General features: G+C 44.6%; 1 protein-coding gene across 1 annotated transcript in view; it reads right to left on the bottom strand.

The window, feature by feature from the left end:
• KLHL2 (kelch like family member 2) overlaps window positions 1-13,176 on the bottom strand; it is a 459,367-nt gene that overhangs the window by 112,857 nt on the left and 333,334 nt on the right. The window contains exons 7-8 of the mRNA XM_086962394.1: window positions 12,096-12,212; window positions 11,299-11,448 (exon numbers count right to left, since the gene is read on the bottom strand). Of these exons, the coding sequence (XP_086818520.1) occupies window positions 11,299-11,448; window positions 12,096-12,212 (267 nt within the window). The remainder of the gene's footprint in view (window positions 1-11,298; window positions 11,449-12,095; window positions 12,213-13,176) is intronic.

Here is a 13,176-nt window from a genome sequence, read left to right as displayed (position 1 = left end):
CTCCGTCCATCATCTCCTTGTGTTTGCTTTGATTCAACGTCTATACACATAACTGTGGAGAGACACTGCCTAACCAGTGCATTTGCGTATTATCTCTTAGTAGATGTCCCACATTGGATACTAAATCACTTAGTACTGCAACATCTCCCTTCTATGTCGATGGTTTACTCATGTTTAATGTTGCATTTCTCTCAGGTACTCAGGCCTGCATCTATGGTGGAAAATCATCCAATGTGGCGTTCACCCCAGCCAAGAGAGTTTCTCACCCGTTTGATAATTCTGGGCTACATCCCGCCCCATAGTCGCACGTAGTGCACTCTTCTCTGCATGCATCCATTTTCACAGATCTCTCAGCCAGGATGTGCAAGAGGGAGATAAGTGACCCTTCCAGCCCATCGCATGTTCCTCCTGGCAAGTCTCCTAGGCAAGAGAAGCGTGTTACACTCTTAAACCTTTAATGTCTCTTCATCAGACCTAGCAGATACACTAGTAGATCAGGGGACACAGCCTTCTCTCCTATCTCCCCAATCATTCCTATCACCTGTGACCAATGGGCTGTATTTGTGCACACGACCACACGATGTGACAAAAGTGCACTTGTGTGTGCTGACATTTAGGGCAAAGAGTGGAGGATGTTCCGGGAAACATTATTGTAAATTCTTTTTTATCACAGGTCTGCTTATCTGAGTAAACTTAGACCACTGATTTCTCATAATAAACTTGGAATATCCTAGGATACTAGACATTCCCTTTTGCCGAGCCCAGAGACGCTGTGGGAGATTGCCGTCCCTTTTGACTTGAATCCAGCAGCTCGCCGCTCCCGCTGTGCGGGAGCCGCTTCGCTTCGTGGGTGGACCCACCAACCTAACAACGCTGACCGCCCCTGCCTGATTGCCGTGACTGCCGAGAGGGAGGAACATCTGAGGAGGCTGCAGGGGTAGCGCGGCAGGGACTCACTATCCCAGGAGTCCCTGCTTGACCACGTGACATCCGGTCAGCGCCCCCCTGAGTGCCCCGCCCACCAACGGCAGACCGGTAAATGGAAGCTGAAGCACTTGCCTTGTGTGTCCCTTTTGCCGAGCCCAGAGACGCTGTGGGAGATTGCCGTCCCTTTTGACTTGAATCCAGCAGCTCGCCGCTCCCGCTGCGCGGGAGCCGCTTCGCTTCGTGGGTGGACCCACCAACCTAACAACGCTGACCGCCCCTGCCTGATTGCCGTGACTGCCGAGAGGGAGGAACATCTGAGGAGGCTGCAGGGGTAGCGCGGCAGGGACTCACTATCCCAGGAGTCCCTGCTTGACCACGTGACATCCGGTCAGCGCCCCCCTGAGTGCCCCGCCCACCACCGGCAGACCGGTAAAAGGAAGCTGAAGCACTTGCCTTGTGTGTCCCTTTTGCCGAGCCCAGAGACACTGTGGGAGATTGCCGTCCCTTTTGACTTGAATCCAGCAGCTCGCCGCTCCCGCTGCGCGGGAGCCGCTTCTCTTCGTGGGTGGACCCACCAACCTAACAACGCTGACCGCCCCTGCCTGATTGCCGTGACTGCCGAGAGGGAGGAACATCTGAGGAGGCTGCAGGGGTAGCGCGGCAGGGACTCACTATCCCAGGAGTCCCTGCTTGACCACGTGACATCCGGTCAGCGCCCCCCTGAGTGCCCCGCCCACCACCGGCAGACCGGTAAAAGGAAGCTGAAGCACTTGCCTTGTGTGTCCCTTTTGCCGAGCCCAGAGACGCTGTGGGAGATTGCCGTCCCTTTTGACTTGAATCCAGCAGCTCGCCGCTCCACCAGGGTGCCAACCATATGTGGTAGTGCTCACCGGCGTCCCCCCTCTAAAACCTAATAGAAGGGAATCGTATGACGAACTAAAAACAAGACCTTATACTGGTTGAGAGAAAACAGACCTTTACCATATACTGTTAACTGCCAGGTCATCCAAGTGCGAAGAGTCAGTTGGTTGGGTACTAGGCCAAAAGACATTGAAGGGGATTGTATCCTAGTGAATTTCAAAGACCCCTCAATTGCACAGCTTGTATACAGCCAACAACCAAGAAGAGGTAATTTAAGAATCGGAACTTGCGATCTAAGTTATTTCTATCCAATGCAATGGATTCAAGACAACAGAGTACCACCAAAGCTGGGGTTCACGAATGACAATAGATTCTCATTCTTTGATCCCCAACTCCCGCTGGCTTAATAAATCCACATAATATGGACATGGACAAAAACTGGTCATGGTGGGGCCATTGACAAATAAAAGACTATGGACCAAGTGGAACCCTTCCCCCTATATCTAGAGTGCATTCACTGGAATCATATGCAACATTGAACGCATGGACCTGTGTAACGCCCTTGGCAACTAAGACAGCAGAATTGATACGGGCTGAGAAATCACCAAATAACATCTTGGTTGATTACCAAGGGAGGGACCCAGCTGTTCTTTGTACTATTCAGGACCAAGATATGTTGTTAACGTTAAATAACGACGCTCTAGATTTGGCAAGTGGGAATGAGCCATCGGAGGTCTCCAATGAAGGGGTAAACCCAAATCTATGCATTAATGATCCTGGCAACCCAGTACAATGCAACCTAAAACGAGATATAAAAATCCTGTCATGGAACATTGCGGGGTTGTCAAGGAATCTCCGAGACAGGAATTGGAGTTCTTTCTTAGAGGAGCATGATATCATCCTTCTTCAAGAAACTTGGGCAATCAATATGGTACATAGGCTTGGTTACAAGGTGTTTCATTGTGGGGCAATTGCATCAGTAAGAGGTCGACCCTCAGGTGGTCTATTAATCTGGATAAGGATATCCCTGAAAGTTGTGGTTTCACCCTTGTATTTTGCTTCTAATGATTTGCTTGGGGTTATGATAACCACGAAAGACATGGGAGATGTTTACTTGATAAATATTTATAATAGACCAAATCCTCGAAATAAGGAATCAATGGTTGTAGAGCAGCTTAGTTCATATCTGTGTAATTTAGAGCCTGATTCCAAAATAATCATAGGTGGGGACTTCAACTGTCAATTCGAGCCCGTATGTGGGCTGGAAAATTTGTTAGAAAATGAAGACAGGGCTAATGATATCCCTCCCTTAGACAGCGTAAAATCTGTAAAAAGTACAGTGGCAGCCATGCAGATTTACGAATTAACTGTATCTAATAATCTAAGGGCATGTAATGGGCGATTAGCTTCTGACAAGCCAGCAAATTTTACATACTGTAAGGGGTCGTCCAAATCATTGATCGATTTTATGCTGATTACAATCAACCTATGGTATTTGTTGTCAGACTTCAAGGTTGTGACCAGACCAGAGAGCGATCATTTTCCCTTGCAATTGGGGATGTCATCGGAACTATATTCTATATCAAGTGATGAGCCCGAATCTAGCAGGGAGGTGGCCGATGTTGCCGTCTCTAACAATAGGAAAGCAATAAAGTGGCCATATATCCTAGGAAAAGAAGATACGCTTCTGGGTATTTATAACACCTTCTCAGATATCATCCCCTTATATGATTACGCGAGGTTGGGATCTCATGACGTCCTCAAAATGCATTATCACTTAGTAGAGTCACTAATCCCCCTTCTGAGTAAAACTTGTAGCAAAAAAAAAAAAGATAATGTAAGACGGCAGCTGGAATTAGAGACACCTTGGTTTAATAAACAGTGTCGCTTAGCCAAAAATAATTTAATCATTGCTGTGAAAACCAAGGACCAGTTGAGGGTTAGAGAGTGTAGACATGAATATAAAAGACTCCTGAATAATGCAAAAAGGGAATGGGATGATTCAATCTGGGAGGACCTTCTAAATGCTGTCAGGAAACATGATCAATGTACCTTTTGGAGCCTGATAGCTAAAAATAACAAAACAGGTAGCTCCAATAGGGATTTTTTCCTAGATAAAAAAACTTGGTTTGACCATTTTGTAAAATTATATGATTCGGCCGAGGTGATCCCAGAGTGTAACTATTTTGGATTGACCCCCCAGTGTACTAATCCACTTAAATTTAGCATGGAGGAAACTTTGTGTGCTATAAAGGCAATCAAGGCGGACAAGGCACCAGGCCCGGACAAATTACCCGGGGACTTATTTACTCACAATATTGACGTATGGTGCCCTTACATAAACTTTTTGTGTAATTCTATCTTGTTGGGAACCCCGATCCCCGAATCATGGAAGGGGGCAGAAATAGTAACTATTTACAAAAAAGGGGATCGCTATAACCCAGGTAATTACAGACCAATTAGTTTAATCGATATTTTACAAAAAAATTTTGCCAGACATATTTTAAATCGACTTTTAACTTGGATAGAGGAATCCAAAATCCTCTCAAAATATCAAGCAGGATTTAGAGTTAAGACAAGCACTGTGGACCAGGTGTATAGGTTTATGTGTATCTGCTGGAAATACATTCAACTAAAGAAGTGCAGCATATACGTAGCGTTTGTAGATTTACGCTCAGCGTTTGATCTTGTCCCTCGTTCCCTACTATGGGATACTTTAATGAAGATGGGCGTCCCTGAAGAATTATTAGTTAACCTTATAAAGCTTCATACTGATAATTTTACTAAAGTAAGGTGGGGAAGAAATGGCGAACTTACTCAAGCCATACCAGTGAAACGAGGTGTAAGACAAGGGTGCGTGTTGGCCCCGACCCTTTTCTCACTTTTTGTAAATGATATCCCCCCATATTTGGCTCAATGTAATCATGATTCCCCTAAATTGGGAAATGAGGCCTTCACAGCATTGTTATTTGCGGATGACACCATCTTAATATCACAAACACCGAAAGGCTTGCAAAATCTAATAAATCAATTTCATAGTTATTGCGAGTTAAAGGGGTTAGAGATCAACTCATCTAAAACCAAGTATATGGCCATTAACCCCCCTAAAACTTTTAAAAAGAATCTGGCTCTAAATAATACCAAGTTGGAGTATGTGGAATTTTTTGATTATTTGGGCATCAGACTTGACAGTAAAATGTCTTGGATACACCAAATAGAAAAAAGTAGGCTAACACTCAAGCATAACTCTCTCCCCATTTTAAAAACTCATGGAGGGAGTACTTCAAAAGCTATAACTCCCGCGATTGAAGTGTTTAAATCCAAAGCGCAATCTGCAGCCTTGTATGGGGCCGAGATTTGAGGGCCTCATTCAAATCAAAAATTTTCCATTGAGGAGAATGCGTTCTTTAGACGCCTACTAAAACTATCAGTAAGAACGCCTCTAGTGCCTGTCTACATAGACATTAATTTAAAACGCACAGACCAATTGTGTTGGTTGAGGCCATTGATCTATTGGGTAAGAATATGGTCTACCCCTGAACTCGTTGACTATCGAGCAGGCCTGCTGGAAATCAGGGAACTGGACACTTTTAATTCAATTAAGTGGTTGAAGCATATATCTACTTGGTTTACAAAAATAGGCCTATCAAACTTCTGGAACACCCCGACTATGTCAATTACCTCGTTAGTTACCTGCAAAGAACTAGTAAAATCTGCTTATTGGAACTATGTGAATATTAATGTATACGAACGTGCTACTGGTTCCTTAACTCACAAGTTTCTGCAATTTAAGGATACCCCTCTATTTGAACAATTTATGGATGACGTCGAACCACCCTTGGCTAAAACCGTATATCTACACTACAGATATGGGGTTTTACAGATAAACGCAAATACTTGTCGATGGGGAAATTCCAAAAGAACCGACCCCCTTTGTAAATTGTGTGACTTAAACCAAAAAGAAGACGAGGCTCATATCCTTTTTTTTTGCCCGTTGTATAAACTACAGCGCATGAAATGGATCAGACCCCTTTGCAATAATTTGGGCACACGCTCGTATAAAGAAGCAGAAAGGATACTTAGATCTTCAACCACTAGACTGATAACATTCGGAGTGAGCAGGTACCTTCTTAGCGTCTGCTTGATTAGAAAGAAAATAGGAATGAAAACCTAGAATTTTAGTGTTTTTTTAAACCTGGCATTTTTAATTCTTGATTATTTATAACTGTATTAACTTGTTTTTAACAATTGGTCTTGTATTATATGGAAGAAAGGTTGATCGTATTTGAACAAGTAATGTACCGCCCCAAAAACTGTAATTGATTTGTGATGATGTTCAGGGTCCTGCACATATTGCACTTTTTTTGCACCTATTTGTATTGTGAATGTTTTGTTCAGATTTTAATATATGACTATGTATGTATTTTTATTTGATGGCTTAATGACAAATTGTCGAATAAAAAGCTTTACTACTACTACTACTAGACATTCATTATCATTATCTGTAAGCTCTTTCCCAAGACACCTTTCCCGACAAACCGTTAGTGGAGCCAGCTCAGCATAAAAGGCAGGTGCTACGGATACATGAAGAGTGGTCACCGCATGACAACACAATCCATTTCTGTACTAAGGGTCTTGGATCAATTCGGTTCTATTTCCTACATCACCTACGTGTGCCTGGTAGCCCTAAGTAGAGAAGCGTGAGCCATAAACTGTCCTGCAGATATATCCATTTCTATCTGTATCTCCTCAAATCCTGCCAGCAAATCATAATGATATAAGCATCTCACCGACCGAATCCCAGCCTCTCCTCAAAGTCTGCAATGATAAATAGGCCACACTGTAGTGACACTTGCACCATAATAGGATTTCGTGTGTTTGTGTGGTGCCCCTTCACCCAATTTTCTAACATATATCTGCAAACAAAAGGAGGCTTTGTGGACTGCTCCAGTATAGCCCCTTTTACCTACTGCATGTCTCAAGAGCAGCAATTTCTGTGGCCTTGAACACGCTGGCGTCCGCCATCCTCCTCATGAGCTTTATCAATTGGGCAGCACAATAGTGTTGCTTCCATACTGACAACCCCCATACCTCTGTCCTCAAAGAGTCTAGGCATACCTCATTTTTCTACTAGCCCAGATCATGTCAGTAAGAAAACCATTGGCCTCCCAAAAGAAGGTACCCCTCAAAATCACTGGGAAGGACACAAAGAGGGATAAGAGACGTGGTAGGATAATCATTTTGGGTATCACCATCTGCCTCATGAGTGAGAGAGGCAGCCTAGTCCAAAGGGGGTTGGTAACTCTAATACTGGAGATTGCCCTCCCAAAGTTCCAGCAGCCAGGATATCCTCAAAATGATGCACCTGTATAACTAAGAATCTAAAGCAATCCGGCTTCCAGGTCAAGGGTAAGTTACAAACAGTGGGGCCGATGAGCCACGAGCCAGGAAGATCAGAAACATACAGTGCTTCGACCAGTTTACCCTCAGGTCAGGACACAATCTTAACGTATCAAGCATCTCCTTAATAGCTGATGGGTTCTACTAGGGTCCCCTTCAAAAACAATAGGGTGTTGTCAGCAAACCAAGATATTATGTGCATACCTGGTGTCATTAAAATGCATAGGTCCCCCACTCGCTGCCGCAGAGCACCCACCAGGGTTTCCGCCACTAGTCGAAATAGCAAGGGGGAGAGTAGACCCCCTGCCGGGTACCCTATTTGAAAAGATCTGGCCTATACTGACTCTGGCCATGGGGTTTCCATACAGCAGCAATAACCACTTAATGATAGCTGTTCCCAGACCCATCCTACGGAGCACAGCAAACAAGAAAGGCCATTCCACAGTATCAAAGGGTACTTGTAAAAGGGGAAATTCGTGGGGCACCCTATCTAATATCATGAGATGTCTCTGATTTCATTGAGAGTTCTGGTCTGGGATAAATCCATTTTGCTATTCCTTTTGCTAGGATTTGTATTCCGAATTTAGCAATGAGATTGGTCTATAGGATTTAACGACCGAAGGGTCTCTTCGTTCTTCAGGGAGCACTACTATTGTTGCCATGCAAGTAGATTCCGGTAAGGCATACGTGTCTAAGGAATATTCCTACAAACTCAGTAGCCTAGGGACCTGCTGCTCCTTCTAAATACTATAAAATTCAGGAGGTTAACCTTCCACACTTTGTGTCCTCCCCCTAACTGTTCAATTATTGTTATTTTCTCTTCCAGTGATAGAGGGGCGAACAGGCTCATCCTGTATCTCCCAACAGCATTGACAGCAGGATGCCCCCAAGGTACGGCTCTAGGCCCACTGGTTTACTGTCCTTTCGGATGGAGTATAACTTTCTTTAATAGGTCTCAAAAGCATTGTTTATTGTTTATTACCAAGTGCATGTACAGTAGGGTTTCATAGGGGGATCGGATTGCACATATTGGTTTGCGTTCTTCTTCAGTGTGGAGTAACCAGAAAGCAAGTGAACCGCCCTATTTCCCTCCTCTTGCTGGCTAGCCATGTATTCCCTTTACCTTAATGTTCTGAGCCCATCCAAAAGTACCTGGTGTTCACCATCCTTCTTGCTGCATGCTATATAGGCTATAGTCCAGTAACCCCGTTCTCTCCAATTCCCGAATGCTGCTCTCGAAATCTGACATCTACCTAGTCACCACCAACTTCACCATCTTCACTCCATAAGTGTATTTGAGACATTACCATTTGCAGCCAAGGAGGTTATGGTCAGATCATGTTTAGCTCTAGTATTCTACATCTGTGGGGTCACCTCCGTCCTAAATGTAATAAAGAACACATCCAACTGCTGTCAGGCATGCCAGAGTAGTACAAGTACTCTTGTGTACCTGGTGCAGTTCCCCACCTTTCTCTGCAACCTAACAGTGTGGATACAGTTCTCTGGTTAATTTGCAAATCACTAGTTGATTTTGCTAGGAACACAAATAATCCTTTCTGAAGTATGTCCATTAACTGCTTCTATATTGCTCTTTTAGAGATGTCAAAGACTATGGGCTTGATTATAAGTTTGACGGTCTGTGAACCACCAAACTCTTGGTGGCGCAACAGTGGTTCACCGGCGATCTGACTCCCGTATTATAACATTGGTGAGTGGACCACCATTGGACCGCTTCAACTGCTGGGGATCTGCGATCCCTTGGCGGTGGTGCAGTGGTCTGGGGCAGCAACACTGTGTCAGTGCCGCTGCAGCACCACCAAGCATATTATGACTTTTCAGACCTCCACACTTTTCATGGCAGTGAGCCTGTCATGAAAAGTGTGGCGGACAGGAAACAGGTGCCCCTGGTGCCCCTGTGCATGGGGGCATGGGGGTGCATGCAGCAGGGCTCATGTCGTGCCACCCTGTGTGCATGCACCCCTGTTCCTGTACGGCATGGACTGCACAGTCCTTGTCACGCAGGAACGGGCTTTGGTGCTCTTTTGGCGCTGCAGGTCTAAGGCTCACATATGGCCCTTAGAACTGCACTACTGCAGGACCGCCAAAGCACCGTCTACCGGATGAGAAGGGAACTCGTGATTGGGTGGGCGGTGGTCAACCTTGGGGGATGCAGCGTGGCAGCCCGCTCCCACAACGCCAAAGTCGTAATTAGGCCCTATGTTTTCTTGGTGTGTCTGCTCATTCGCTGTGCAGTGTTGCCCCCAAATCAGTCAATGACAGCCCTTGGAGGAGAGGAGGCGACTGTAGTTACTCGTTTTACCAGGCTGTAGGAGGATCTTTGCCCCTCTCTTAAAATGAGGCCGCTCGCTGCCTACAGTTAAAGGTGGACCAGCGGCTTCAACCAGTCAGACAGGTTCATGTCTGCACCGGCGAACCGCACAATTGCTTTGATATGGCGCACTGTGCCCAGCGCCCACACTTAATGCAGGGCCGCGCGACAGGACACTTCATCGGTATTGTGGCTCCAGGTGGGTAGATGTTCATTTCACTTGCAACGCAACCGGACATGCCTAAGACATCATTATACTATGGCTCATCGTAAAATTGTCCTGACAGCAACATGGCGTATGAGTGCCTCAGATGACGTTTAATGCTGTTAGGGCCTTGCTCAATAGCTAAATATTTCACCTTTAGAAAAGAACATAAGCAATCCATTTTCGTACACTCAGGATGTTAGTGACTCGTATGAAAGGAGAACATGGATGTCAATTAAATGACAGGCATGGATCTTTGAAGAATCAATAAATATGACTGGAGCAATCATCTGCTGTGCTTCTGTATCTGCCAGCATTGCTGTGCCTGACGCATAAATATCACACTAGCACTGGAGTCTGTTCTGCTGGAAGATGAGTCACTCCGACCAGTGCCAGAGGTCCGAGTGGATCATCAGCAGTGCTGGTCATTGAGATGCTCGAATCCTCCTGGGTCTGTCTCTCTCACGCCCACTCGTGTCACAGCCGTGTGTCCCTGTGAATCACTCGCTGCTCACAACTCCCGAGGTGGACTCTGCGAAGATCAAACTATTGCCTGGCACTTCTCAAAGTTAAACAATGAATACAGGGAAACCTCACTCAAACCTTCTCTTCTTCGATCAAAATTAGACCCAGATGCGAATCTCATGAAACTCAAATTTGCCAGGCTTGCTTGGTGACAGCAAGCTTCATAATGTACACATAGACAGTGCTTGAAATGGAAAAATAAAAGTGCAGATACTCTGTACCAGAGTTCCCGCTTGTTTCTGAGGAGTGTCAGTGCTCTCAAATTTAAAGTATTACATTTTCTTGAGAAATGCTGATACTCTCCCTCTCAAAATAAGAAAGTGCCGGTACTCAGTACCAGACAGTACCACCTCATTTAAAGCACTGTACATAGATAAATATTATTTTCAGAAAGTTGGTTGCACCACTGGTGAAAAAATAGCGTGTTTTTTCTAGTAGGAAACTTGCTTCGTCTAAGGTTTAGAAAAAACTCAGATACAATGGAAAAATGCAAGGTCTGAGGCATAGCCTTCTGTGTAAATATTTTATCAATAGGTGTAATGTGGAAGTCTGAATTGAAATGTGGAATTCTGAAATTAAAACACAACATTCTAACTCAAAGAATGATTTTTTCCCTCTGCTAATAGGGTGAGTATATGGATTATTTTGTAGCCTTTTACAACATTGTGTAAAAAGGCAAAGGCTTTATGGGCCTGGTGGGGCAACGTTTAGGCACCAGATAAGGAGTTTTATATGTGAATGAAGGCAGTTTTCTTCCGTATTGTATTATGATTTTTTTTTTAAATCACTAAAAAGTATTTCCAAAAATAAAAGCCTGCCGCTAGTAACTGTGTGTTCCTAGGTATAGCCAACAGTCCTAAACCTGACTTCAGTCTCGGGTTACGATTTCAATGAGGGTTTGCCAATGACACCCATTTATTGTGCAGCTGTTGCCAGAGTACACTCGTGCGGCCGAGAGAGGTGTTAGCGTTCAGATCTCTTCTGATGTTCAGTGGAGATGCATAGAAACGTGATACCCGGAGGAACACAAACATGGAGGTGCATGACGTACCTTGGGGTGGCTGACAGGAGTCCTCTGCCTCGTCCGCGCGCTCTTCATTAATGTGCGCTGGTCATTTGGAAGCAAGTGGTATTTCATGGCCTCGATGAGGTAATCTTTGCAGGCACTGCTGTTTTTGACAAGGGTTTCTTCCTCCACCCGCTGCATAACGAGGGCATTAATAGAAGTTTTAACATTCTTCAGACTTTTCTTAAGGAGCAGGACAGCGGTGGCATACCATCAACCATACCTGGAGGGCTGACACACATCATGGTCTCCGAGCAATGCTTGTTTACTCAACACACACACAATGGGAACCATCTGCGCTCATCCATCCCGGACTCATCTGACTGAGACTAACTCTGCGATCCTTCTCTCCACCCACGATATTGCAACACGCAAGACAAGAAAATGCATCAGGTCGCCTCAATCAAAGCAACAAATTACCACAGGAGTCGAGAAGGGTGAGCACTTTTAACACTGAAGATAACAGAAGCATCAATCCGCCGACACAGAGAACAGCAAACGACAATAGAGAACCAACCAAGCAAATGACATGTATTCTTTCCAACAGCCAGGCAAACCCTTTATGAACATAGACAACAAACCTTTGCAGCGACTGTCCCAAGTGCCTCACACTTATTTTCAGAGCTGTGTTGTCCAGAACACTTTATTACAGTCTCAACCCCTATTAACATGGTATTGGTTTGAAATGAGATGCGATGAAGAAGGCAGCGTCTCTCTAATATCCTATAGATTAAAGGATGGGTATTGTGTGAGCTGACACAGTTCTCCAGCGTTCTTCTTACCTGCACTAAGTATTCTCGGGTGAGTAAAGGCAGGCGAACGTGTTCCATTAGCTGAGCCATGTGTTCCTGCCGAACATCTTTGTTATGGTTGACCCAAGCGATCACTGCTTCAAATACCTTAAAAAACAACAGACGTTGACGTTACTGGGGGAACAGCAGTAGCACTGACATTCAGCAGCTAAAAGACACGTGAAAGCAAAGGGACAGTCAGTGGGTTTAGGGTAGACACAAATGTTGGTAGAGCAGATGAACTTAGCACCCCTTATCTACTGTCAAATTCTGAGATTTGACCTAACTTGAACAATGGCAAAGTGATCACTTTAGGCTCTATAAAACATAACTAGATACTTCACCAGTAAAAATTGTATTTACCTGGGAACGTAACTCTCTTGTATTGTTGTTTTATTAAGGCTCTAGTGCTTTGAATATTCACCCACGTGAGGCCTTAAATCCTCAAGTAAAATAAATGCACAATTGCATGTGATTGTTTTACTCCTACCAAAGAACGATTTTTTCTACAGTTCATAGAAACTGTTTCACCAACACTACCTGGCCTCTACAGGCATACTGACTCAACCCAGAGCAATCATTTTAGTCATAATATGAATATCTGGCACCTTACTACATCAACTCCATGGCGAGGTGCAAAGGGTGTATAAGCATCTTTAAAAGACAATAAAGCTTCATAAATATTTGTTCAATAGCATGTGTGGCTGTAGATACACATGTTCTGCATAATTCCGCCACTGGGTTCAGATGTGTGCATGTTGTTTTTTTTCGAAGAAGTATTTTTCGAGTCACAAGACAAAGTGACTCCTCCTCTTGGTGATAGTGCACATGGGCATCGATTTAATTATTAAATTGTTTTCGCCGTCAGGTTCAGAGGCACTCTGGTTCAAGACCTTTTCCGATTCCTCTTGGTTCGCTATTTATTTCCACCTACGTCGGTATTGTTTCAGTCGCGTTTTCCATCCTTGCATCTGGAAAATCAGAGAACTTTCGCACGTCGACTCGACATGCTCCTATGGTGGCCCTTGGGCCTCACCCGTTCAGGCCTACCCTTTGTTTCAGGCAGCTTCAA

Source organism: Lissotriton vulgaris, chromosome 3_1 (assembly GCF_964263255.1).
Source record: "Lissotriton vulgaris chromosome 3_1, aLisVul1.2, whole genome shotgun sequence".
Classification (NCBI taxonomy): domain Eukaryota; kingdom Metazoa; phylum Chordata; class Amphibia; order Caudata; family Salamandridae; genus Lissotriton; species Lissotriton vulgaris.
Note: the sequence above shows the minus strand (reverse complement) of the source record. Positions and strands in the feature narration are given on the sequence as shown.